We start from the raw sequence: 27,884 nt of genomic DNA, 5'->3' as shown, positions 1-27,884 counted from the left end.
GGTTGCTATCCATGACTTACACAAATGCCCAAAGCACATTCATTTCACATGCCCTTCCTGCCTGAAAAGAACTACATCTCAGGCAGTATTCACAAAATAAAAATATTAATAATCAAAGCCCGGTACTTTTCTGGAATTAGAGAGTGGCATTGGGGTAATATTAATAATCAACCTACCCCCCAAAAAACAACTGACAATTAATACATTACAAACTGAGTTTAACATATCAAAAGTTGGGAAATATACTGCTTCAAAAGAGTCACAGCCTATCAGTATAAAGGAAGAATATAAAACTATTTTATTGACCACTGTTCACCATTATTTACAATAAAGTAAACAATATAAGTAACAATATAATAACAAGTCTGATAACATTCAAATTACTACAAAGTTAGTTTTCACCTAGTCTTCTGAAGACCAAGCGATCCCAAATACTAAAAAGAATGACCCTACAGGTTTAAAGGGCTAGGTTTGGGTAAAGAAGATACATGCACATCAATAGTACAGAAGACTACAAAACATCTGTGAGTTTGTTTAGACATTCATTATGATCCTGTAATAACTATGGAAGTTCATCCATGTTTTATAAAAGCTTTAACCTAATATGGAGGAAGTAGTAGTATCAAATGCTCTCTTGTGATAAATGAAACAAGTTGCAGAAAGCTTTTATTTACTTGCTGTTGATGCAAAACATACTACTTCAAAAAAATATCAAATTCAAAACTTGTTAGAACGTATGCTTCTCACATTGCTAATAAATCAAACTTCAGGTTTTAATATTCTTATATATAAAAAAAGCAACGCGAACAATTATTGTGCTTCATCTTCTGGGCATGAATGCCAAGTTAGTCGTTCTTCATAAAAAGCGATTACGATCTGAGGACACTCCTTGTTAGCGTCTTTGGCCAGCACCAGATCTGCCTCATCAGAGCCTTTCCTGATATAGAAGAGAGTGGGATTTAAGAAAAAGCAAAATCATTATTTCAAAATATTTAGCAGCTCTTGATAAGTCCTAAGTTTTAAAAGAATGTCAGCTAGAAATTGGTTTCCAGTATACCTTTCACTACAGCTACCAAGAATTTCCACGCTAATGGTAATGACAAGGTTTCATAGCTCCATCTTCCTTCCCTTCCCGTATTTTCTCTGTTGGAAATGAAAACGCTTTTCAAAGGGTACCAATTATATGGTTACATACTGCAGTATGTAATGAAACAAGTAAAACTTGGTTAATTTTGTCTTTTAAAGACTAATCAAAACTTCAAAGTGAGACTTAAAAATTAATAGCACCAGTCTTAAGAGGTGGTACTTACATCCAAATTATATTTACTGTTTATGCAAGTAACTTCCTGTATTCATATTGCTATTCTTGATGCTGTGTTGGGGTAACAAAACAAACTTTCCAGTCTGACATGCTTCAGATTCCATTTTTAAGTGTATGCTGCCTTTACGAGTCAGCTTTGTGCATAGTCATATCTATGCATGTTACCTATGACCAATTATGAAAAACTAATCAACTGCAACAGAACTAAACAAAAAAAAAGATTCTTTTTGTCCTCTGAGTCTGATTTTGGCAATTATCACTATAGAAATTCAAACACTCATAATCTTTGTTTTGCAACTCTTCTAAGTTTCACATAAAATTTATAGCGAATTTGAAAAGGCAGAAGGGAGACAATCTTCTAAAGCACTAATCTGCAGCAGTCCAGGCACATCACATGACAAATGTCTCTGGAGACCACTCAGTTCGACTCCATTCAGAAAATCACGTCCTTCTCAAAGGCTGTGGAAAGCTATCCTTCTTATCCCACCATTTAAAGAGATCTGACCCCTAGCAAATGTCAATTCAATCTCTTGATTTCTCAACTGCTAGAAAGTACTAATTTTATCCCATTTGTTCAAGAAATCCTTCTGTCAACACTATGTTACCTACCCTCCCAAAAACACAAACTCCCCACGTCACTTTCCCCTCTTACTAGCCCATAATGGCAAGCCTCTCCATATTGTTTATTCTTCATCTCCACCTCTGCTTCCTCCACTACTTGCTTCCAGTTCCAGTTTGCTGCATGCAGAATAGCTGGCACTATGGTTGGTTAAATGGTTGGCTATCCAGCAGCTGGCTTCTGCTTACTGAAACATATAAAGCTGTATTCCTGCCTGCCATTTCCTCAGCAAGAGCATTGCCAAGATCCAGTTTTTCCATACAAATGCCAATTTTCCCTTTTTTTATGAGAAATTACCTTTCAAATTTCTACTTCTGTAAAACTAAACTAACTGAAATGAAAGATATTTTGTGTTTTGAAGGAAGAGGGATTAAGTACTAACTGAATATAGAAGGCTTGCTTTTCTAAGAATACAAGACTAATTAGGAGACCACCAGCTTCTCTGTCTTACTCCTGCAATGAAGTTGTCTCATGAGCCTAAGTGCAACTGCTGCCCTCTTGTAACATGGATAAGAACTGTGGATGTAAGACTTACCATTTCATGAGGAACATAAGCTCTCCACTGCTATCCGTAGCCCCAATTATCCGCTCAGGAGCAAGACCCCTTGCAAACCCTCTTGGTTTATCAACCTATTGATTAAGTTAGAATATAGTTATCCAGTTTAAGATGAAATTCCATTTTGCTGCTAGATGTATAAATTTTTGTACATACATATATGTGTGTGTGTATCAGAACAAAAAATATAGTCTTAAAAAAACATCAAATCTATAATTACATATAATTGTTGGAATAGGACATTGATTTTTTCACGACCAATCTTCAGGCCAAGTCATTTAGGGTCGTAACAATGAAGAATTTTACATCCATGTTTCCAGCATTTATTTATGAAAACACAATAGATGAAAAAAGTGTTCTAAAATCATCATAGCAGATAAACAAACAAGCATGGTCAGTAAAAGTAACAAAAGCAGCAAAGCAAAAATGCATTCCTGGAAGTGGGAAAACCGCATGCTTTTCAGCAAAACAACAGGTTCAGGTTGGCTTAAACCAACAGCGAAACTCTTGGGGAACACCTCCACTCTTCTTGGCTCACTGAGACCACACTGGTGACAAGAAATATCACAACTATTTCCTGTATTAGCTCCTTTAGAGGTTCACAATACACTTTTAGAGACAGTGGCCACTCCTGTACCAGATGAAACCACACAACTGACTCCATACAGAAAGTAAAATACTCATTGTACTATTCATCAACTATTCCTTCTGATACTTTCCAATCCTTTTGACAGTAACCGTACGTCTAAGACTTGTCTTCATACGTGAAAATGGTTGCCAATACCAGCAGTTTCAAAATGCTAGTCTGAAAGTTTACAGACGAAAATGTAAACTATTGGAATGCCTTACTACATGTGCATTATTTTGTACTTAGCAGCACTACAAATGTAATGTTGTTCACTCATTTGTATTGCAGAAAAAAATCCACACTTTCAGAAAAGGTAGGCTTTCTGCGGTCATGCTTTCTACTCCCTTTCCACCATCATGTCTGGTCCTGATCTAAGTAACTGACTGGTCTTCACATTTTGCCATCTTGCAACTCACCTATTCAAAATCATACGCTAAATACAAAAGTCAAACATCTTGGACCTTTTGCTCTAATACAAACTGATCACTTAACACCATTAATTAATAACTCTTAACCAGACTTATTTTCAATTATTCAATAAGTGTCATGGGACAATGCAAGAACTTTTAATCATCATGTACTCAATCATCTTTTACTTACCATTTGGACAGTCTCATTAACCACAATGAATGTATATCCTTTTCAGACCACAGTTCCAGATACTATGCAATTTCTACACTTTTAAATCAGTGTTCAGTCTCATTCTCAAAGTCACAATAGATTTTTTGGGTGATGGAGAGGTAGAGAAGAAATGTAGGGGGAAAAAAGCTTAGCACATGAACATATACTTACAGAATCACGTTTTTTCTTTGATTTACTATCATCAGATTCACTATCTGACAAAGATTTTCTTTTGGCACCGTCTGTTTTTTCTTTACCAGCTTTCTGAGAGTTCAAAAAAGCTTCAATTAGCTCTGGACAATCTAAGTTCTCTTCAGGTTCCCATGTGTTGTCAGCACTGAAACATACACACATTTATGTAAAACTAACCGTATGGCTCCTCTTAATTTAAGCAAGTGAATTTTGTCTTATTATATAAGGTATAAACATCTAAGGATGTTTATCTAACCCTAAGGATGTTTATTGTGCCATCTTTAGTAGCCTTCATGTACTGCAATTGATGACTGAAAGGAGTATGCTCAAATAGTGTCGAAAAACAATGTTCTTAAAGAAAAGATAGCACAATAAGCAGCTCTATTAACTCCTATGTTCTCAGTGGGATCATCAGAGTTAAAACAAGCAACTCCCACTCTACAAAAACCTATCTGCCCATTTACACCGACTCGCTTCCGTGGTTCCTCTAAAGACTGTCCATGCAAACAAACCATATGATACAAGCACTCACAGGGAACAAGGTGTACACAACACTTGTTACAAACAGCTTAAAAATATATATATATATAAGCTTCCAGATACCAGGAACACTCTCTGAAGTTGTCTCTGAGAACTGAGCGCAACTACACCTGGAACTATCTTCCTCCTTCCGTTGACTACAGGAGGGCAGAGCTCAGCACTGCATATGTTTCAGTGCATTTTGTTAACTAAAATTTTAACAAGCCCCTGCAACAACTAAGCACCTCGTCAGAAGTACTCACGCACAAATACTGCCACAGTGCTACTGCACAAGCAGGATATCAACTTTTAATAAATTTTTTCCATTACTATAACAAGTTCAAATAAGACCCTCAATTACGAAACACGTGTTTTGCATTTATATATTCATCACCACACACATTTCAGGTGCCAGAGAGCACAATGTTGCAATGCAATAATTTTGAGAGTGCAGTGACATTAACAAAAATTAATGTCACTGCATACGTAACCACTTATGCTCAAATGTTGGGGGCATCGCTTTTTCTCAGCTAGTAAAAAAAGCTGCCATGAAGTGTCACTGGAAGGAGAGAAGATGCACAATTGAATTCCTTCTTAAACTATCAACTTTATAAGTCCACTGTAAAGTTCTTGTGTACATACGTAAGTCCTGGGCAAGACACAAAAAGACAACCATGCCACAGAATTCCTTAGGCAAATTTGCTAATTTGAGAGCAGTTCGGGAAAATGAATAATAAGCAAACTATCTGCTTCAAATTCATTGCTTCAGAGCTGCCTACAGTTTAAATCCCTGCATAATTTCCTACTCAGAAGTAACATTCATTCCACTACATACGTAACTACTGTCATTCTAGCTTACCTTGACAGATATTCACAGAACCTATAGAGAACAATCACTAAGGACATGGTTAAAGTCCTCGACTATTTTATCTAGCACAAACACCGAGCTACATTATCTTCTATTTTATTTTCAGACTTGACTGTCCCACCTGAATATGCATTTATGGATGTCCTTCCCTCAAGGTTCTTTGAAGTGGATCCCCATCACCCAATCTCCTCTCTGTACAGTTATTTCAAATAAACGGTTTGTGTTTATCATTCTAATAGGGAAAAAAAAAAAAAGAAATGCCTTACTCTGTAAATCCTTTCCACTTCAAGAAGTATTCCACCTTTCCATTTTGAACACGTCTGTCCAGGACCTTCTCTACAACAAATTCTTCAGACTCTGCCTCTTCAACTTTTTTACCTTTGCCATTCTGTTTCTTTCCCATTTTGTGCTACAATAGAAATTCAGAATGACATTATTAATTCTTTTGCTTTATACGATTACTTCACTGGCCAAATCCAACTTTGCTCAGTAAACAGCAACGAATCATGTACTTATTAACACTAAAGCCAGAAGCTCAGACTCCTTTAACGTTAGTGCATGTGGTCAGGTAACCTGAGCAAGACATATTAATGTTTTGGGGTTTTTTTCAGCTGCTTAATGAGACACCCAACACCAGTTTTTAAAAAGATTAAATTTTTTGTCCACATACTCAGTGACTATACTCCCCTTATAAATTTAATTCTCAGTCCTACATGCTCAAAAAATTATGAAGCTTCTAAAATTTAACTCTATGCCTGTGAAAAGGCAGAGGGCAAGGCAGAAATAAAGAAAAGAAATAAGAGAACTGTGAAAATGCATAAAATAGAAAAGGGATGGTACTCAAAAAAAGGTGGTTACTACCTGTTCCAAAAAAATAAGGAGAAACTGATGGCAGTGAAGTTTATAGTGTAGTGCTACAATAAGCAAAATACTCAACAATAACCCGTAACTATTGAACAGGACACATGCTAGGAGCATTCCATTACTGCAGTTTCCTCCCATTCTTAGCCACGCACCTACGTAACTTACAAAGATGTGTCACAAAGGTGCATAAATTTAAGATTGCTATCCTTAAGTACAGCAGTTAACACATCAATGAAATGTTGCTAACTTAAAAAACTTTGTTTCAAGTTTACATTTGATATTTCAATTAATATTAAGTTCTTAAAATAAATATTACATCCACATCATCCTCAAGGCATTCCCAGTTTAATAAGGCACAATCAAATCGTCGTAGAAGGACACGTTTCAGAATTTCCTTGTTTGTAATCTCAAAAAGGTTGGAACAAGCCTATCGTGTTGTGTCACATTTCTGGAGGACTGGCAGACCAAAATCATTCTGCTTGCCATTTTGGACCGCACCTTACAAGGAAATGGTTAAAGCGGCAGCCATAAACTTTTAAGCTCTTAAAACATATAGTCATGCAGCACTCTAAATCAAAGAGAAGAGAACTAATTCCTCACTAAAGCACTTTCTATACAACAGAAAGCAGACACGCAAAAACCGCAAAGCACCTTTATTTGCTTGATGGCCTGTCTCTATTCCTCTCTATAATTGATGTGGGTTAGTTTGAGAATACTGCAATTTGGAAATTTTCAATTTTTTTGACTTCATAGAATTTTATCTTGATGTGGTGAAAGGTAAAAAAAAAAAAAGTATGTTAGACACAAAAAAATTGTCTCATTTTTGTAAACTGAAGATTTGAAGATGATTCTCTTGCCAAAGCCCTGTCTTCGTACTCTTTATTTTTCACAATTATTTTTTCCCTCCCTCCCTCTCTCTCCAAAATAGCTTTACTCTGGGTTAGCAACCCATAAATTGAAGGTCCAAATGAGAAAGAGGAGAAAAAGTTTCTAGTTTCTTATTGAAACAAGAAGTTTCTGTAGATTATACCTTGCATGGGAATTGTTTTGATTTGGAAGCATAGAAGAGAGATTATCTAGAACAGAGTATGTATTTCCAATTAGATTTTAACTGCCTGCATATCCCAGGTGTATTTTGACCACAGCATTCATGTCTGAAAAGTGTCAACTTAAGCACACTGGCTTTTTTTTTTGCCTCCACAGGAAAAAGAATGCAAGACTGAAATTGAAAGGAAATAAAACATGAAGACGTCCAATGCTTCTATGAAGGCAGCTTCTTTCAAGAAATGGAAATGTGAAAAAGAGAAAGGGGTAGAGATGAGGAAAAGAAACAAACAATAAAAGAAGCAGAGGAAAAAACAACAACACAGTAAAAGACAGACTCACTATACCATAGTAATAACATTATAATTACTGGTGATGAGGCAAGCAGGCTACAAGTGGGGAACATCTCCATCTGTATTCTCCGTTGGACTAAAATTCTTTGATTCAATGGAAGATTGTTTTCTGGTACTCTTTTCGGCTTCACTAATTCTTGTCACTTAAAGATCAATGTTTTGGATTTCTGTATCAAAGCAACAATTTTTTTTTTTACTTTCTAAGACTTAAGTATATTAAGTATCTTCCACAGAAGAAAATTAATGTCATGGGGGTCTGTATTTTTTTCTTGAAGTGCAGTAAGAAATAACAAAATCAAGACTATGCTGCTTTTAGTATTAAAGATTTAATTGGGTCTCGTGCATCAGCACTGCTCTCCAAACTCTTGAACTTATTAAAATAATACTTGGTTGCAGAGCCTGCAGAAATACTGAACATGTTAAAAAAGCTGTACATTCTGAGATTATACATGCCCATGCAAATCTCAGCCCACAAGTGAATGTGATATCTGACTGAAGTTAAAGGGTACTAAATGTCCACTAGGCCCCTGAATCTCCCTTCTCTAGGGTTGTATGATATAAGCTGTAACTTAGGCACTTGACACTGAAGGCTTTTCTACGGCTTGTTTCCCTTTCTGCATTCAAAAGTCACATGTGACAGATGCAGAGCTACGGATAACCACTCTTTCTTTTAAGGGCAAGGTTAAAACACTGAAGTGACACTGTAGTGTAGGGTTTTAACATACAAGAGGTAAGAAAATCAGAATTACAGCTCTAGGGTTACCCTATCCCCTAATACATTTAGGTTTTGCATGCAAATACATAATGAAGCAGAATTAGTTACGGTTCCCATGGGAACCATAACTGATTTTCCTGACCTGTGCAGCAAAATTCTTAACAACATCAAAAGATTAAAAATTCTGCATTCATAGATTTTTTCCTCTCTCTAAGGCACCCTCCCCCCAGGCTGGCTAACTCTTCTCTTCCTCAAATTTGGGATAAGTGGTCAATCAATTACAAACAGAAAGTTCAGACATTCACCTTGGTGAAATCTTTTAAAATAGCTTGTTATCATACAACATAGAGGAAGCACGCCATTGCACCTCTAAGCCAGGAGTTAATACAAGTTTTTAATATATCTCAAGCTGAGTGAACTAGTAATCATTTCAGTAAATTTAAGAACAGGCCTTTTGAGTTTGTTATAAAGCAGTTGTTCTGCTATCCAAATTTTGAATTGTGCATTTATATTTTTTGCTTACTTCCCCACCTCAAACTCAGATGTATCTCACACTATACTTTTTCAGTTCTGTTTTTCACAAAACTATATATCATCATTAGTTGAATGGTAACCAGCAACCAACTGCCCTTAGAAGTCCATATTTTAATGTCAAGCAAAGCTTTACAGGACTTGAGATCCATGAATGCATCATTAAAATGGTCCAGGAAGGGTTGACATCTGATAATCTCTGCTCCTATGAAATTCAAAGAAACTGTTATTTGTTAAAAATCATTTCAAAAGGCATCTTAACTATGCCACATCATTTCTCAACAATATTACTTTTCATCTGTAAAAACTGCCTTTTCTCAGGCAATTAGTTTTCTCTAAATACACTGGAAGAAATCAAATCAGTACATGATTTCAATTTTATTTTTTACATGTATGATGAATTACATGGTGTGCTGAAAGGAAGCTAAAAAAATCCTTAGTATTTTCTACTGTAGGACAGATGAAATAGTACAGAGTCCTTTCACACTTTTTTCCCAACAAGTCTCTTTAGAAATGGCAGATTTATTAAAGCCAATGTCCTTTCTAGTAGCCTTACTTTCTGGATCTGAAATTTTGGTCAGAATAATGCTGGGGAGGGGAGATGTGGATGTATCTTTTAAATGGAGATGCCAAGTTATAGGTTTGAAGAAAAATATGTTGATTAAATCCTTATATACTTTAGGTGTGCATGAACTTACCAATGTAGTTTTATTGGAGGCCATTTTTATTGCAGACTTGCAGAGCTTTTACTAGAAAAATGCATGACAATTAAAAGGAAGTTTGCATAACTCGAAGAAAGGCATCCCAAGACAAACATGGTCCTTGTTCCAACCCCCATGTATTCACTGCATATAACATTTCTTATACGGATTAAATCCAGAACAAAAAGTAGGTTATTACTTTGTCTGGCATAACGCAGTAACGCACCATTACACTAGCCAGGATAAATGGTACTGACAAGGTGGTAGATAGGGTTAAAAAAGGTTTTTCCCAAGGCCTTCAAAGGCTTAGAGATGTTTCTAGGGAAAAGGGGGAGGACCATCAGGGATGCTTATTTCCTTAAACCCAACAGAACAGGATTTCAGATTCTAGCAGTTGGAGATATACCTAAGGTATATTAACTGCGAATCTGGTGGGGATCAGCTACATATCTGTGGTGTAATGAATCACCCATTACTCTTACATGGTAGCAAATGCTTATAAACAGCAAATATTTATCTTAATGCAACTATAACGTTGCCTTCTAATTCTCACGTTTGCAAGAGTTAAGGTCCTAGAGCAATATTAACTCAGCTAAACCATAATGGCCCATCTTCGCGAACGAAGATTTGGGGAAAGGTCTTTTACCTTTCCAGCCTGCGCAATGGATTTTTTAGGTGAGACACAGCCTGCGCTGAACTGAGCCCACCCTTTAATCCTAAGGTTCATCTGCCGGGGCCAAGCAAGCTTGGACAATGGCAGTGAGGTCCTCAGGACGTAGGTTTGTTTAGAGTGTCCTTCTCATAGATGGATGGCCACACAGGGCTAACGACCTCCATCAGGCCAGGAGACCGGGATTTGAACCCGTGGTCGCAGCAGTGAAAGTCCTGCATGCTAACCACTAGGCCACCAGGGGTCAGCTAAACCATACACACTACATAATTAACCTACGCAAATGATGTTGAACGCAATTCATTCCCTTTTCCACGTCATTTCTCATACCGACGAGATCCTTAGGCATGTATTGTCCCCACCCCGCTGCGAGCTATAGAACTGTCAGAATTCCCCATTTGCCTGGGCAAGGCAAAAGGGAAAAGTCCTTCAAGGCCAGAATACCTCCCGGACTCAGTAATCCCGCCCAATCCTCCCCTTGACAGGGGAGGTGGATTTTGGCAACAGCATAGGCGGTGGGGTAGGCGAGGTGGGAGAAGGGCAGGGGCCAGGGCCCCAGCGCGAAGACTCTTGCCTTGTGTCCCCCCTCTTGAAAGGCGGAAGAAAGGGGAAAACCCCCCAACAAAACCAGTAACAAATCCCCCGTCAGAAAACAGGCAGCCCTGGGGAGGCCTGCTGGGGGCGGCTGCGCCTCGGGCCTGTGGCGGGCGAACATGAGGCCGGCGGGGCCGCCCCGGGCGAGGTAACGGGGCCGGGAGAGGGGGCCCCGGGCCGCTCCCGCCCCCGCCACCAGGGCCCCTTCCACGCCGTCCCCTTGCCCCCGCCCCGCCACGTTTCTCCCGGGCCCGACAGGGACGCAGGGACGGCCGCGAGCCGGCTTTGTCTGCCGCGCTGGTGCCGCTGCCCCCGCCCCCGGCGCTGCCCTCTTTCCCCGCGGCGGCAGCGCCCGCGACTCCGGGGGCCTCCCTCCCTTCCTCCCTCCTTCTCTCTCTCCCTCGCCGAGCGGGCGCCGGGGCCGCGACCCCCCGGCAGCCCCGCTCCGCCCGCCACCCCCCACCGCCAAGGAAGCGGGGGTGGAGGTGGGGGGGGGGAGAAGGGTGGGCTGCGCTCCGCATCTTCCCGCGACGGCCCGCAGCAAGCCGTAGAGGGAAGAGGAATCAGGGAAGAGGACTCGGGAGCGGGTGGGGTGGAAGGAGGCGGCTGCAGCGAGAGAAAATAGGGAGAGAGAGAGAAGGATACAGACTTCAATGGCGCCCAGCCGCTTGGGTCTCCCGTCTCCTCCTCGCTCCCGCCCTGCGCGCACTGAGCGGCAGCGGCAGCAACAGCGACATCCGCGGGGGGCTGAGGCAGCGGGTGGGGGCAGGGAGGGAAGGAGGGAGGGCGGGGAGCAGCGCGGCGGCGGCTGGCGGGGCTGGGCTGGGCTGGGCTGGGCTGGGCGAGCACTGCGCGCCGGCGGCTGTGACGGGGCAGAGCGCACGACGCCGCCACCGCCTACGCGCGAGCCGCTACAACCTCCGACCGTCGTCGCCGCCGGCACAGGAGGGGGGCCAAGACGTCTCTCCAACGCGGGGCGAGCGCAGGACCGCGCCAGGCGTCCAAAAGAAGGAAGATGCCTCGCGGCGACAGGGAAAGCGACTGGGTGAGGTGGGGGGAGCGGAGCGGGCCTGCAGACCCCGGTCGCCATGATGGCCGCCGCCGGGAGTCCGCGCCGGGCCGGAGCCGCCCCCCGCCGCGGAGTGAGGGCCTCGCTCGTCTGGAGGGGCCCGTGTGGAGGGCAGCCATTTCCCGCGTTGCGCTGGGGAGGCCCGGCCCTACGCGAGGGGTGGGGGTAGGGAAGCGGGCTCGGAGAGCAGCGGGGCTGTGGGGCTCCAAAAGTCATTCATAAGTAGAAAAAAAGGGTCGGGGAGCCAGATGGGGAGGCTTCTCTGCGGGCGGGGGAGCCGCGGGTGTATCCGCGGTGGAGCTGAGGGGGAGGGGGAGCTGAGGGGGCGGGAAGAAAGGAGCCTCTCCAGCGCCATTTCTCTCGCACGCCTGGCGGCAGCGCTCACCCTGTGTTGCGGTGGGTGCGGGGCCGCCAGAGAGAGAGAGAGGGAGGGAGGGGATGAAGGAGGGGAGGAGAGCAGAGCGCCGGAACAGGCGGTGTGCCTGATGCCGGCGGTGCGGGGTAGAGCGGAGCGGGCTGCGGCGAAGTCCGCCTCCCTCCGCCGGGGCCCCGCGATGTGTCGGCGCTGGTGCCAAAATCTGTGCAGTTCGCATTTCCTCCTGCCCGGGCGGAGGGGGAAGGGGCAGGGGCCAGGGCGATATTTCGGAGGTACGCTGCGCCCGCCCGCTCCCTGACAGTACCGCGCGTATGGAGGGGCAATGTGGGGCCGCCCGCGGCTAATTATAACCCGGTCTTTGAGCCTTCGTGTTCGCTCGGCAATTTCCGGAAAAATAAAATAAATTTAAAACCCCCAAAAAACAGCCGTGACACGGTGCCAGCGGTGGTCGGGGCCGCTTCGGCTTCGCTCGAGCACGTCTCGCGAGCCAGTTCCGTTGTCGGAAATTGCCGAGCGGGCCGGGGCAGTCGATAACTGGCTGCGTCTTTCTGTCCGGAAATTGCCGAGTGGGCGCCGAGCGCCATTTTTGCCTGCTTCGGCAGCTTCCGGAAATTGCCGAAGTGAGCCGAATGGGCTTCCGTTCCCCGTTCGGCTTTTTCCGGCGGCTGTCGAAGCGCATAAGCTCGACGACGACGGCTTCTTCGGCTCATTCCGGAGACGGCCATTACTAACGGAGTCGATGACTTTTCATTGCGCGATAAAAACACGTAGGGGCGTTATACAGAACTGCCGCCCCTCTGGAGACATTTAAGCTCCAGATTCTAGCTTTTTTTTTTTTTTTTTTAATTAATTAATCCATAATATCGGAAGCGAGCCCGGGCTGAAGAAGGAGGGCGCTAGCTCTACGCGGAGCTGAATTTCAAATTACGTAACAGTTCAGGCAGCCATTACCGACCGGTTGTACGGTACTCTCGAGCAGGAATACGTAAACCATGAAGAACATGGTACGTAGGAAGGGAGGATTCAGTTTGTTTTTAAGGAGGGAGGCGCATTTGCTTCTGCGGGAGGAGTGAATTTTTCTGGGGCTAGGCATTACTAGCAGGCTTGAGCCTTTGTCCGCGCGGGTCTTGGCGCCGCCGCCGGGTCGCACCGCGGGCCGGGCGCTGGGTGTCTGCGCGGAGGAAGGTTCTGGAAGCGGCGGCTGGGGCTGACGCGCAGCCGGGCAAGGCGGCGGAAGCTGCGGTAACCGCGCATGGTGAACAGCGCATTGTTAAGCGGTGGCCGCGCTGCCCTGAAGTGTCGCCGGAGGCAGGGGACGCGGGACTCCGAGGGTCGGTCGGTGGGCGGGCCGGGGGCCGCCTTGGCCTCGCGAGGTGCGGAGCGGCCGGGGCGGTGCAGTGGGTAATGGCGGTGCCGAGGGGGAGGGGTAAAATGGCGGCCTGGCCGAGGATCGCGCCTGCCAGGGGCTGGGGGGGTCGCTCTAGGAGAGGGGGCGAGGCGGAGGGGGAAGCTGTAGTCGTTCGGTATCAGCGGGGGCGGGAAGGAGCGCCGGAGAGGTCTTCCTGGTGCCGGGTGTGTAGGTGCACGCTAGGAGCGCTTTGCAGCCCTGTCCCTGGAAGCGGCGGCTGCTCCCGGGCGCCATTTTCCCCGCCCGGCTCGGGGCCGCGGTGTTCCTGCGGCCGCCACATGGCGGAGCCGGCGCGGCCGCCACGTCCCGCCCGCCTCAGGCGGCGAGCGGGGAGCTGGGCCAAGGAATTGCGGAGCTCTGGAGTTTGGGGATCCCCTATCGCTGGTCTCCGTCAAACAATTTTGTTACCCTAGTTAGTAATTCTGCGGTCAGCGTAGGTTGTGTGCGCGCACGTTATTGCTATATCAGACAGGTTTCCTTGCTCCGGTGATTAATACTCCAGTAAAGGCTGTGCGTTTTCCAGTCCTCTGAAGTGTTTCTTTAAGCCTGTGAAGGAAAGCTTAAAATGCACACAAATGAAGATTCTATAGGGGTTGTAAAAATTTCCTCTCGCACTCCGTTCCTGCCACAGGGTTTACTGTGGAAATCTTCAAGGAGGTGTTTCCTCCAGTTTTTATTTTGTATGCCTTGGTAGACACGGAATGTCGGTGTGTTTCCCTCAGGATTTTAAGAGGGACAGGGACGGGAGTGATGATTATTGTCGTACATTTTAAACCTTCAGCATAAGCTTTACACGGTCAGAGCTCTCTGGACCCTGGTGGGAGGTTAATGTTAGGTTAACCAGAGCTTCTTCAAACTGACAGCATTTTAAACGAATAGATTCTCCACACTCAGAGGCTGTGTGTGTGTGGAGCAACACGTTTATGCTGGTTTTGCACAGTGATTTTCATTAAAGTACCTGGTAATAAATTTTGTTATTGGTGTGTCCTGACACGTGGTACCTAGATGTTGTTCTGGGTGAGGTATGACACCGAATACGGCTATAAAAGTGTATTACTGTCTTGTTCGATTCTAGTAATGCGTGGTATGTTTTGGCATTGTTGCAGCTGATAGGTTCCCTTCTTTCCTTGAATTTCATTTACATGTTTTATAACTTTTCAGAGGTGGACCTAATACTTACTGGAAAAAGCCTAGCAGCCTACTAAACATGCTTGATTCTCATATTTTTTTAATAACGTGCATTATTAAATGCATGACGATTATATAGGAAAAAGTGTCTTTTGTGGGCTTATGAAACAGTAACCACGTGGTCCCTAATTTTTAGGCAGCAAAACTGAAGTAATTTCAAGGGAGGATTTTTTTCACAATATTATTGCTTAAAAACTTTTCTTTGCCAGCTTACTCAAGTTAAAAAAAATTATAGTATAGCATTAGCATGCAGCATATGGTGTTTTTTAGCCCAGATCTGGTATGCAGTGTTCTTTCCTTTATTTCTTTTATGAGATAAGGCAAAAGGAAATGACATGGCATAAAATATGGATTTGCTGCTTTTAAACTCGTGTGTCATTTTGCCTCTCTGTACAAGGAGGCGACAGTACTAGCTTTGTCTGTGTTCCTAGAAGAAAAATTAGATCCAACAGCAGATTCCAAGTGTTTTCAAGAGACATTTAAACTGACAGTTCTCAAATATCTAGATCCAGGCCTGCCTTGAACAACCTCAGAAAACATGTTGGTCTACATGCAGGTTGGCTTAATACTTCTAAAAGCATATGTGTGCTGAAGTATTTTGCTTGTTTTCTAAGTCTCATTGTTTCTCTAGTTTCCTTTTATCCATTTACCTTCATGTCCAGTGCATAGTTGGTCATGTTGTGTTTGCCATTTACAACTATCTGTGCATTGTTTTGGTTTAAAAAAAACAACTACCCCCTGAAGGAAACCAAAACACCCAAGCAGATTTTCTCGATTCTTAAGGTTATATGTCAGTATAAAGCTAAAGTCATCATTGCATTTGAATTCTCTTGTCATTAGCAGGACAGTTTTCTTTAAAACAACATTCAGAAATCAAAAATTCTGTGAAAAGGGAACAACTTTTTAGTGCATTTTTAAATTGCTTGACGTGAAATTTTAACAGGTACGAGCTAGTGATACTACTGTGTGTAGAAAATGCCAATTACAATGCATGCTTGGTATATAAAGCTGCTGTAAAAGTGTTTTGAACTGATAGAGGTTGGAAGGTTGTCCTTCCTGCTTTGGTATATGACTACATACGAAAGAGTAAATGTAATACAGTATTACTGTTCCATTTGTGTTGGGTTTTTGGAGTTTTTTTATGATGTCCTTGTCATTGCAGCAGAGATTTCTGCTGAACAAGTACAGTGATGGTTTCTCTGTAGGGTAATAAAGTCTTATTGGAAGCATGATTTATATTAGTGGATACAAATGTGTATTATTCATATGTCTGTTTTAAGGGGAGTTGTTTTGATACTGCTGCTGTTGAGGCAGAGAGGTTTGCTGCTAATTCCAGTGGTGTGGGATCCCAGATCGATTTTACAGATGCTCTGACTCTCATTTATTTTAATGATTATGGAGAAAATATCAATTGTTGACCTGTTTTAGAACGTTTTTAGTTGTATTTTGTTTATTTTTACCTTTATTGCCTTGGGTAAATAGCATAGTATTGTTCATGTACAGTAGTTTGAGCCAGAACAGTTTTTAAAAATAACTGTCACCTAGAATAGAACTGGATGGTATGAATGATTTTGTTTTATATAGTGAGAACTTTCAGGTTTGTTTTTATGTTCCTTTTCTTTAAAAAGCATCTCATAAAGGTCTTTGAGAGGAATGTTCTGGAAGTCTTTAGTGTGCTCCCTCGTTTTTGATACTCGGAGGAAGAGACAGGAATAAGCACACTAATAAAATCTGTGCAGTAAAAGTGGACCTGTAGAATTGCATAAATTGTTAATTTTTTTAATGGGGTAGAACATTTAAAAGAGTCAATCTTGATTTTGAAAATAAGACTTAACTGAAAGTTTTTGACACTTATGAAAATCTTAGTGTTTAATTTGTTGATGAAAGAGAGGTGTTTTTAATTATATTAATGTAATCTTCTTTTCTGTGGCAGAGGGAAAAGGAGCAGTTCCGCAAACTGTTTATTGGCGGCTTAAGCTTTGAAACCACAGAGGAAAGCTTGAGGAGTTACTATGAGCAATGGGGAAAGCTTACAGACTGTGTGGTAAGTTTAACATACTAATACACAACAATGGCATGGAATGTTTAGGAGTTTTAAATGGGGAGTTTGTTTTCTGGATAGTTTAATGAGAATATGGAATATTAGATTTTCTTAAGTGTCCAGTTTGGTTTATACACAAATCAGTCCATGGAAGCAATGCGTAGATTTTTCCCTTGCAAACTCTGTTGACAGGGTTAGGGAGCGTTTACAATCTGTTTCCTGTAAAATCTTCCCAGACAATGTAACCTTTGATTCCAGCAGTTTAACACTGGTGTCATTGGCTGAAGTGCATAGGAAGTACTCACACAGGGCACAGTTACGTCTGTGTGATTGGTAACATTTGGCAGAAAGCTGGTATTATGGTAATAATACCTTGATAAAGCTGGAAAAGGATGTCTTTCTCTATGATGTTTTCATAGAGGCATTTAGGTTGGAAGAAACCCTTAATATTATCAACTGTTAACCCAGCACTGCCAAGTCCACCACTAAACAATGTTCCTAAGCACCACGTCTCTGTGTCTTTCGAATACCACCAGGGATGGTGGCTGTCGTAGAAGTTCTTCCGCAGAATTTGTTTTGGGAGTACTAAATACCTATTTCATAACACAGATTTAAAGTTTGCAGTCTTCAGAAAGTTTCTCACTGATCTAGCAACATTTCTGAGTTAACAGGTAGAGTCTTGGAGGACAACAGTGGTTTGAATTTCTGTGATGCCAAGCAGTGCCATTCATGTATTAAATCAGCAGAGCCTGCTACTTTATTATCATTGTGTTTCAAAATTAAATCAAGGAAAACGTAAATTAAGTTTACACGCTTTCTACAAATACTGTTACTGTAAAGCTTAATATAACAGAGGTATAAATGGTTTAAATGTGTTTATTGGTTTTAGGTAATGAGGGATCCTGCAAGCAAAAGATCAAGGGGGTTTGGTTTTGTAACGTTCTCTTCCATGGCTGAAGTTGATGCAGCTATGGCTGCAAGACCTCACACAATTGATGGAAGGGTGGTTGAGCCTAAGAGAGCTGTGGCTAGAGAGGTAAGTATGGCTTTGAAAGCAGATACTTCACCTGATTTGAAAAAAGATTTCTGTTTTGGTTGGACACTTAGGCTTTGTTCTTGTTTGAAATTGCCGTGGTTTAAATTCTCTGGTTGAAAGGCTATAGTTGGGGCCCTATTTCCCACACTTTTGGTCTGTTAATTGATGCAATTACATAAATGTCTGTAATTACAGTGACTTGTGAAGGTACTCTGGCTGTACTATTCATGTCTGCAAGGGATTCATCTGAGATCTGAAAGTAGTGTTAGCAAAAACATGTTGAGTGCCTGTAATTATGGAACTGTTACTAAACCTCAAATTAATTAAGTCCTGTCCGTCCTTTTTGATTATTCCAGGATCATTTTGGGGTGTTTCTAAAAGGTATATAGTAAGTGACTAAAAGCAGAAGATGTAGTAGGGAAAGTTCTTTTCTGGTGGTGATGTACAGAATCATCCTTGGACTGTGCTGGTTTTAGCTCTAGGCATACTTGATTTTCAAATTCAGGGCACAAAGCAGGTGTGTTCACAGGAATGCAGTGAACTTGTAAGTCAGGTTATGGTGGTTCAGAGGTACTTGGGGAGCAAGTGTGGATTATAAGGCAAGTTCTGTTTACCACGTTGGACTCAGGTGTTTAGCATATTTGGACTAATGAACTGGAATTAAATGAGCTGTCCCAAAGGTGTGGGGAAATGGAATTTGTAATCACTGGTACCCCTGTTAGCTATTCCAGTTTTCTTTCCATTCCCTGCAGAATGCAAGGTTGGTTAGCATTTGGAAAAAGGTAATTACAGCAGCATACGTGCATAGTGCTTATACACACAAACCTACTGCTAAGCTTTAGGACTAAGTCGTTCGTAGCTAGTGCAGCAGCTTGGTTATCATGGTCAAAGTGCAGAAATAGCTCATGAATATTTGGAGTTGCCTTCGTATTTTAAATAGGGGTTAAAATGCACAGTTGTTAATTTGCAGAGGTTGAAAGACGTTTATATGAGTAAAAAAAGGTTCACTGCTGTTGGGGAATTGGGCAGAGGAAGCTGATGTATCTTGGTTTCAGTTACAAAAATCACACTCTAGCGTAAGTTATTAAATACTTCCATACACTTGATCCGTATATTTTTCAGAGCTTTTAAGGCTTTTTTAAGGGGGGACGAAAAACCTCCAAGTGACCTGACCCCATGTTGCTTCCCTAACAAGGTTGCCAGGGGCGTGTATCGGGAGAGAGCTGTACCTCAGTGCTTGAGAAATCCTAGTTTATCAGTATTCTATTCCTGAAATCCTGGCAAAATAGTGATTGGTGACATTGTTTCTCTTTATGCTAATTTAGAGTTCTTTTAACAGGAATCTGGAAAACCTGGTGCTCATGTTACTGTGAAAAAACTATTTGTTGGTGGTATTAAAGAGGACACTGAAGAGCACCACCTTCGTGACTATTTTGAAGAATATGGGAAAATCGATACTATTGAAATCATTACTGATAGACAGTCTGGTAAAAAGAGAGGGTTTGGATTTGTTACATTTGATGACCATGATCCTGTGGATAAAATTGTATGTAAGTAAGCTTCATTTCATTCTTTCTTTTGGTAGTACTAACCCTTGTAGTCTTGGTAATTGTGTAAAACTAAACTTAAAGAGATAATGATTCTGTTTTGGCATATGTTATTATACGATATAAGTTATGTACTGTATATTTGCTACATCATGGTTTTGGTGACTTGTGTGGGAATGTGTATTTCAAGTAAGTATTGTTGTCTTTGTTTAAAAATTTGTGTTCTTTTAAATGATTCTGAGTGTACATTTATTGGAAGTTTGATGCTCTTAGTTGTTGCCAGATCAGTACTTATATGCTGATAGTATCTTATTTGATATGGTTACAGTGCAGAAGTACCACACCATCAATGGCCATAATGCAGAAGTAAGGAAAGCTCTCTCTAGACAGGAAATGCAGGAGGTTCAGAATTCTAGGAGTGGGAGAGGAGGTATGTAAAAGTAACGGTTAGTGGTTTGTGGTTGATTTTTGTGTTCACTTTCCGCAACCTCACTCTTTACAAATGTTAAACTGTTACAGGGAACTTTGGTTTTGGTGATGCTCGTGGAGGTGGTGGCAACTTTGGTCCAGGACCTGGCAGCAATTTCAGAGGGGGAGCCGGTAAGACAGGCATGTTTGTAGCATTTTTTTTTTTTTTTACTTTACTAATACTGTCTTTCTGGTTCTGGGTAACTTCGTAAGTTCTGCTGCTGTTTAATACGATGCAGTTGTAGCAGTTAGACATTTTTGGGGAAAAATAATTTGCAAATGAAGTTTTGGGATTTTTAAAGCTTCTATTGAAAGCCAGAAGTAAACTAAACTTAATCATCTTGTTTGTTAAGGAATTCAGAGACTTTTCTGATTCTGTGCAGCACTCACCTGACCTTTTAAAATTGGATATTGTAGAAATGCAAGAAAAGGAAAAATTGATTAAACATTGATTGGATGTATGTGTATTGAAGTCAAGTGTACCTGTCCTTAATTTCTGAGGTTTGGTTCTTAAAGTCATAGGGTTTTGAGAATTCAACTAGATTGGTACAGGTAGATTCAAATATTTTGGTTTTTTTTTTCTTCCAATAGATGGATATGGAAGTGGCCGTGGATTTGGTGATGGGTATAACGGATATGGCGGAGGACCTGGAGGTTAGTTTACTGTTGTGGTGATTGTTTTTCTCTCCTTCAGAAACACTTTTATATTTACTTAGTGTTTGTATAAAATTCATATTAATTTGCCTAAACCATTTTGTTGGCTTTAGGAAGTGTACGTGGTTGTTGGCTCATGTTAAACTTTTGTATGGTTGTTTCGTGGACAACCATGCCCTTTTCTGTATAATAGGAGTGTGTCTTAAATTTCCTGAAAAACAAAGATTTTGATTAAGCCTATCAGTGAGGCTTTTAGGCAGTCTGTCTTGTGGGATTTGATCATGGTCCAGTTACGGTGAGAGTTGGTATGTGCCTTTAAGAATACTGTTCATAGACATTTCTTTCCAAAACTACTTTTTTTTTTTTCCCCCCTGTCGACTTCTAATTGCAAGAATAGCCTTTATTTCTGTATGATTGGAGTGCCTCCTACATTGAAAAGTTTATTTTAAAGGATTGTGTTGTCACAGGTGGCAACTTCGGTGGCAGTCCTGGTTATGGAGGAGGAAGAGGAGGATATGGTGGAGGAGGACCTGGATATGGCAACCAGGGTGGGGGCTATGGAGGTGGTTATGACAACTATGGAGGAGGTAATGTTTAGGCTTGAAACATCCAAGCATTTAAGTTTAAGTTAGTACAAATCATTTGAAATTGGGGCGAGGGGTATTTATAAATGTTACCTAAGGAAGCTGTTGTTTTCCAAGTAGTTTGACATAAAATGAAAACACTGTTTGTTGCATGCCCTGCTGGAATACCTGTGTAATTTCTTACTTTATTAAAAATTCTAATAATGAGGTAACTTAGTGTTGTATCCGTTTTAGCTCATCTAGGTATTTCTTCACTTTTGTATTGATAACGCAGGCAATTATGGAAGTGGGAACTATAATGATTTTGGAAACTACAACCAACAACCTTCAAATTACGGTCCGATGAAGAGTGGAAATTTTGGTGGCAGTAGAAACATGGGGGGACCATATGGTGGAGGTATTGTATATGTCCTGACTTTCCTTGTAGCTAGAGTGAGTGGGCTTTTAGTCCTTTGGAGAAGTAGAAGGGAAGAAAGGACATGTTTTGAACTAAAGAGAGGGTATATTGGGATTAGATTTTAGGAAAATATCTTTTACTGTGAGGGTAGTGAGGCACTGGAACAGGTTGCCCAGAGAAGTTGTGTGTGGCCCATCCCTGGCAGTGTTCAAAGCAAGGTTGGATGGGGCTTTGAGCAACCAGGTCTAGTGAAAGATACCCCTGCCTGTGACAGAGGGCTTGGAACAGGATGAAAGGTCCCTTCCAACCCAGGCCATTCTGTATAATTCCAAGATTGATGTGTAGAAATTGGGTAACCTCTGCAATAGATGGACTGCAGCACTCACGCTCTTTCTGCAAGTTGGCTACAGTTTCCCATCTTAAAACTGCAAAGCTTGTCTCAGGGTTAAAAGATAGAAACTCGCTCTACAGTGTTTTGCATTTTCCAATCTGCAGAGATTTTAGTTGTTACACTTTGTAGAGAGAGTAGTTAATCACCACCAGACTTGTTGGGATTTCTTTTTTCTTTCCTCTTGTGTAATTTTTTTCCTGACACTTCCTGGGTTTTGTTGCCTAAATGTTGTTTAATATGGCATGTAAAGCTTGTGAAATGGAAACTGAAACATAAGGCCCTTTCTTGTAAGATTTAGCATGCAAGTAGAGTCAGCCCTCACAGGGTCAAGACAGGACAGTGTGTCAAATTACATGTAACACTGTTGAATCTTTTAAGATTTCGGCATGTAGTTCCTAACTGTGAAAGTCTTTGGAGGTTAGTTAGTGGAAGACAGTGAAATGTTAAAGTCTTTGTTGTATATGCTGTTTCTGGAAGTAAAGTAGATGTTAATGTTCATTCAGTCAAGCTTTGATTGATTGCTTCAGTCAAAAGCATTCCTAGATTTGAGAAGTGTACTGATGAAACTATTCTGTTTCTTGTTCTGCAATTGCAGGAAACTATGGTCCAGGAGGCAGTGGAGGAAGTGGTGGATATGGAGGGAGGAGCCGTTACTGAGTTTCTTCAAGCATGCCATGGGTAAGTATGTTTATAAGTGTTAAAAATGCAGTGATTCTTGAGAGTAGCTGCAGGAGTTTAAAGCTTTTTAGGATATTGTCTTTCCTTTAAAAAATGGTTAGATGAATAATTTCATAACCTATTTTTTTACTCTTTACTTCTGTTGAAACAGGCTTCACTGTATAAATAGGAGAGGATGAGAGCCCAGAGGTAACAGAACAGCTTCAGGTTATCGAAATAACAATGTTAAGGAAACACTTATCTCAGTCATGCATAAATATGCAGTGGTATGGCAGAAGACACCAGAGCAGATGCAGAGAGCCATTTTGTGAATGGATTTGGATTATTTAATAACATTACCTTACCGTGGAGGAAGGATTGTAAAAATGCCTTTGAGACAGTTTCTTAGCTTTTTAATTGTTGTTTCTTTCTAGTGGTCTTTGTAAGTGTAGAAGCATTCCTTTGATAATGTTAAATTTGTAAGTTTCAGGTGACATGTGAAACCTTTTTTAAGATTTTTCTCAAAGTTTTGAAAAGCTTTTAGCCAGGATCATGGTGTAATAAGACATAACGTTTTCCTTTTAAAAATTTAAGTGCGTGTGTAGAGTTAAGAAGCTGTTGTACATTTATGATTTTAATAAAATAATTCTAAAGGAAATATTGTGTAATTTTAGATTTTTTTTTTAATACTGTAAAATAAGGCAAGGAGTGGGTAGTATAAGGTCCCACAAATAATATAAAGCTTTTGTTGTACGTGTAAACTAAATGCTGGTCAGAAAAAGTATGTTGTCTGTAAATGATCAGGTGTAAAATATCTAGGTAACTTAAGGGGTATCTCTGCAAGGAGAAACACCTTTCTAGATTTTTTAGATGCTGCTTCTTCAATGGCAAGGGAAGGAAATAACCCCAGCAAGGTACTCTTCCAGGGACACAGGTCTAGTACAAGAGAACTCTTGAAAACGTCACTAAGTTCAGCCAGTCTTAAAAAGCTGTGCTGTATTTCTGCAAAGCTTTAACTACGGTAGTTGATTAATAAGGATGCCAACGAAGGCTGAGGGTGTAGAGCAAAATAGTTCTAAGCTTCAGTTAAACTTCTTTAGGTAAGATCTTATTTACTTTTCCTTTCTTAATGTATCAAAACCAAATCTAATATTGTCTGACAGTATTCTTTCAGTATAGTGATTATCGTTATTTAGTTTAACATAGCAATTAATTGAGTTAACAATTACAAATTAAAAAGAAATTTGTGAATCCTGTTTTCTTGTATTAAATTTTTACAAACAAATTTTTGTTAATTTCAGCTACTTAACATATTTTTTTCCTACTGGAATCTAGCTATGATATGAACCCTGGACAAGCATAGCCTGCTGCCACTGTACACTGCTACAGTTGAACAAATGAGACCTGCAAGTGTCCATTAGTAAAGCTTTGCAAGGGTTCCATCCCTGGTGTTGGTAGTTAAAATGGTAGGTCACAAGTTAATTAAATCGTACAACTTTATTTTTGCATCCTGCAACATTTTCTTTTTTCTTGGGAGTCTATGCATTATGGTGGTTGCAAGGTAATGCAATGAAGGTAGTTCTGTGCTGTTGAAAATGAACTATGTTGTTTTGTGTCTTGTCTGCTGTAATCTATTTTATATAACACGTTTCATCCTGAAGGTTCCCAAGTAACTGTAGACTGTTTACGTGTAAGGAAAAAAATTGCACCACAGAATACATCTGCCTCTGTGAAGGAATGTGTCGTCCATTCTTTTAACAACTGCATAAGCAGTTCTTTAGGAGGGGAAGTGAAAACTTCAAATGAAACTGCAGGTGGTATTTCTTTAGTGTACAATGTGTTTATGTAAATTGGAATTTGGCTAGAATGTTGAGGTTTCCACCATTTTTTATAGTTCTTGCAGCTAACAAACCTTAGTGCCAAATTCAGTCAGCCTTACTCTCACTGCATTGAATGTTTGCACCTCAAATTAATGAAAATTCATCAAGTAATGAACAAGTTATTCAGAGTAAGGGTGGCATACTCTAATAGATTTGGTTTTTAAATAAAAATCAAAGAAGCCTATCAAAAAAGGCAACCAAAAAATGCCCTAATTTCAAAGTTCCATTGCCTTTAAAAGGCTACCCACTGAAGAACATGGACTCAGCTAACAGGAGTCCTGTTCCTTTTGTGTTAGACACACCAGTGAACTGCTTATACTTCTTTTTTTAAAAAAAATGGCTGAAGTTCCCCTATTGGTAATTTGGTTTAGACATATGTGATAAACATCTTCAGATACACTTTTTTTTTCTTTGGCAGGAAGGTGCCATGCTGCAGGTAACTAATGAAGAAGTGGTCAACCACAGAAACGCTTCAAGAAATAAGAAATTCTGTATCATCAGAAAATAGTTGTTTTTGCTGCCTTCATTAAAAATCTAGAGGTTAAATGAATACTGATAAAACATCACAATTAGTACAGCTCCCTGTAATGCTGGGTTTTTTAAATTATAGTAATAATGTCTTGTAAACCTTTCGAATAAAATTCAGATTCGTTAGGAGAAACAAATCACTAATGTTAAAATAGAAAACATTCTGTGAGTAGAAAGTTTAACTACATATATTTATAACTTTCATAGCTTTAAAATAAAGTATTTTTTATACCAAAGTAGTTCTAGTGTAATGCTTAATAAAAACTTAGTGTGTATCTAACATTAAATAATGTTTATGTGCAGCTTTTAGACCCTTTCATGATTTGAAACATTCCATTTTGAGGTGAATTTAAAACAGAATCAGTTTGATAAGTGTATTTACATAACTTGTTTCTCTGACCATAGGCATCTGTTCTCTGCTGGGAGAAACAGTGCTGCAACTTAAAAAGGCTGATCTCTTTGCTGTTGGACACAAGTGCTTAAAAATAGATTTTTTTGGCTGTGTTTGTCAGTTTGTCAAATTGCAATAGGACAATATCCTTTTCACCTGTAAAGATCTTTTAGGGTGAAGAGAGAAAGACCAAGTGGAATGTAGAGTTCTTGCTGTACCAGAACTGTATTGATAGCTGCATCTGGGGGCGGAAAAAAAAAATCAAACCAAAAAAAACCCAAACAAAACAAAAACCCTACAAAATCAAACACTAAGTCTGAGCTTGGGAAAACTTCAGTTGAGAATGTATTTGAGGGAAAGTATCTTCAGTTTATACTGTTTTAACCAGTTACCTTCATACACAGTTTATTCTAAACTTGAAATTTATATGCCTAGCTTTGGCAGAATCATCGTGTCTTTAACCTTCTTTATAATACTGTTTAAGGATTCACATGCAACTTTTTTCTGTTTCTTAAATTGAACTTTAAAATATTTGCATAGGTAACCGGTGGGCTGCAACGGAAGCAGAAAATGAAGATAAAATCTGCTTTACTTTCTTCTTTCCAACAGAATGAGTTGACCAGATCATAAGGAATTTGCCTTCTTTCCTGTAACTTAGATTTAGTTGATGGAAGTTTTTTCTTTACAGTTGCCAAGTCCACATTCATACAACATTAAAAAAAACCCTAACCACTTTGAAGGGAAGTAATTAATTCTTCTATTTCTGAGATAGTCTTTCAGTAATTTTGCAACAAGGTTTAAAATTTACTTGAATTAAATGTCTTATATTTTCCATAATGAGGATGTTTTAATTTTGATCTGCTGGCAGTGGGGGAAGGGAGTGTATAATGTGACAGCACTACGCAAAAATGAAGTTAGTGGATATTTAAAGTCTTGGAAACCTGGTGTTTTAAGTTTCCTGATGTCTTACTGTTGAATTTTCATGACTTTTCTCTTGGTACCTTCTTAAAAGTTAAAGCAAGTGACAGTTGCAGTGTTCACCCATGAATTTGGTGAAAGAAATCACCATTTTGAGTCAGCCTGATGCTGGAAGTCAGCAACTTCAAATAAAAACAGCAGTGTGTGTGGTCAATTCCTGGTCATCAATTTGTAGACAGTGTGTACTTCTGAATTTCTGTCAAGTTGGGTTTATGTCACTACAGCCTTCGTTTTCAAAGTAAGCATAACATCATGTTTCAGTGTACTAACAACTAAGGATCAGGTTGTCAGTACTAGGCCCACTTTTCCCCCAGCAAAAACACTTTCTGCAGCAGACTGAGGGAAGGATGAAAAACAACTTGTTGGTAACTGGTATGGGAGCCAAAAAACACAGTGGTTGACTTGCAAATAAAGTGATGGTGAAAAGGTCAGTACTAGGGGTCTGGCCATTGAGATGGTGTTATTTACAATGAAAATTGGATTTTATTAATTTCTGTTGTGCTGCAGGTGCTGAAAACCATTTAGGAAAATGTGAACAATCGCTTTTAATATTGTAAAATGAACGGGACTTGAACTTCGTTACGTGTAGGGAAGAAGACTGTATTTTAGGTTTATGATGAATGTACATGATACCTTGGGGATGAAATCATAACTACTTCTGGGGAAGAAGAACCAAGGCCCAGAAACAGATATGAATTTTCAAGGAGTTGTCAGCTGAGTGTGTTTTGGCAGCTTGACCACATCCGTGGTGCAGGATGATTTGCTGGGAACATACTGGAACAGTGCATTCTGTGTAGCTGTAGTGTTTCAGTTCGTTTTCAAAGCTGGGTGTGTGATGTGAGCGAAACCTCATAGTAGTGCTGTTGGTTTTTTTTTTTCTCCTAAGGTAGATGCCCAGTCCTCATTTATTCAGCTGTACCATTCAGTGTACTAGGGATGTACAGGAGTGTTACGTGGAAGGGTTTGTCTTGGTAACACCGATCCATTTTTCCAGAAGTTGTCCCTTTTAACAGTCGTGTTCTTGCTTTGCAGCTAGTGTTGATTGGCATTGCAGCAGAAGTTTCAGTGTTGTCAGGAGTTATTCCAGTTAATGGAGAAAGAACTTGTTTATCAGCAGTAAAATTAACAGTATATAAATAGCTGTGTGACTTGCCTGACAGTGCTGTGAACATATTTGGGGACCATATAGTTACAAACTATGTGTGACCTCCCATGTTGCTTCACTGTATGAAAAAGTATGACTGGGGGAAAGTCCTAGACAATTGCTGTTACCAGTACCTCCCTTTCCCTCCTTATTTGGTCTGCTTCCTCTTGGTTTATTTTGGGGCATTCATGTGTGAAAGTGAGTGGCTGATGCACTTAATGGAGTTCTAGTAGCTGTGTAGCAGGTGTCAAGTTGCAGCACTTTTACGAGGTACCTACAGTGATAAGACTTCACATGGTTACATGTGCCATCTCTGATTGGTTTATTTAATAAATAGTTTTTCACTACAAA

The 27,884-nt window shown here is 40.7% G+C and overlaps 2 protein-coding genes across 12 annotated transcripts; one reads left to right on the top strand and one right to left on the bottom strand.

Moving 5' to 3' along the window:
• Positions 1 to 275: 275 nt before the first annotated feature.
• On the bottom strand, positions 276 to 12,096 carry CBX3 (chromobox 3). Of its 4 annotated transcripts, none has more exons than XM_027675262.1 (7): positions 11,446 to 11,490; positions 9,530 to 9,580; positions 7,603 to 7,752; positions 5,591 to 5,733; positions 3,917 to 4,082; positions 2,476 to 2,570; positions 276 to 937 (listed from the first exon to the last, which is right to left on the bottom strand). In XM_027675262.1, exons 3-7 carry the CDS (start codon positions 7,642 to 7,644, stop codon positions 811 to 813), a joined length of 573 nt encoding a protein of 190 aa, XP_027531063.1. In that variant the 5' UTR covers positions 7,645 to 7,752; positions 9,530 to 9,580; positions 11,446 to 11,490; the 3' UTR covers positions 276 to 810. The 4 variants fall into 4 exon arrangements, with proteins under 4 accessions (XP_027531063.1, XP_027531062.1, XP_027531064.1 ...); XM_027675261.1 differs by lacking the exon at positions 7,603 to 7,752 and adding an exon at positions 6,186 to 6,340 and having other exon boundaries at positions 11,446 to 11,488; XM_027675263.1 differs by lacking the exon at positions 7,603 to 7,752 and having other exon boundaries at positions 11,446 to 11,560.
• Positions 11,648 to 27,884, top strand: HNRNPA2B1 (heterogeneous nuclear ribonucleoprotein A2/B1). 8 transcript variants are annotated; one of them, XR_003532973.1, is made up of 12 exons: positions 11,648 to 11,841; positions 16,771 to 16,881; positions 17,768 to 17,914; positions 19,254 to 19,464; positions 19,790 to 19,891; positions 19,981 to 20,061; positions 20,521 to 20,583; positions 21,051 to 21,170; positions 21,442 to 21,564; positions 22,551 to 22,633; positions 23,948 to 24,078; positions 24,911 to 27,884. XR_003532973.1 is itself a non-coding variant. In XM_027675269.1 (11 exons), the coding sequence occupies exons 1-10, from the start codon at positions 11,812 to 11,814 to the stop codon at positions 22,610 to 22,612; spliced, it is 1,050 nt and encodes a 349-aa protein (XP_027531070.1). In that variant the 5' UTR covers positions 11,648 to 11,811; the 3' UTR covers positions 22,613 to 22,633; positions 24,911 to 27,884. The 8 variants fall into 8 exon arrangements, 6 of the variants coding, with proteins under 6 accessions (XP_027531070.1, XP_027531067.1, XP_027531066.1 ...); XR_003532972.1 differs by having other exon boundaries at positions 19,981 to 20,070; XM_027675269.1 differs by lacking the exon at positions 23,948 to 24,078.

The sequence above is a fragment of the Neopelma chrysocephalum genome, unplaced genomic scaffold (assembly GCF_003984885.1).
Source record: "Neopelma chrysocephalum unplaced genomic scaffold, ASM398488v2 Primary Assembly neopelma1_26, whole genome shotgun sequence".
Classification (NCBI taxonomy): domain Eukaryota; kingdom Metazoa; phylum Chordata; class Aves; order Passeriformes; family Pipridae; genus Neopelma; species Neopelma chrysocephalum.
This window is presented reverse-complemented; position numbering and strand designations above follow the sequence as displayed.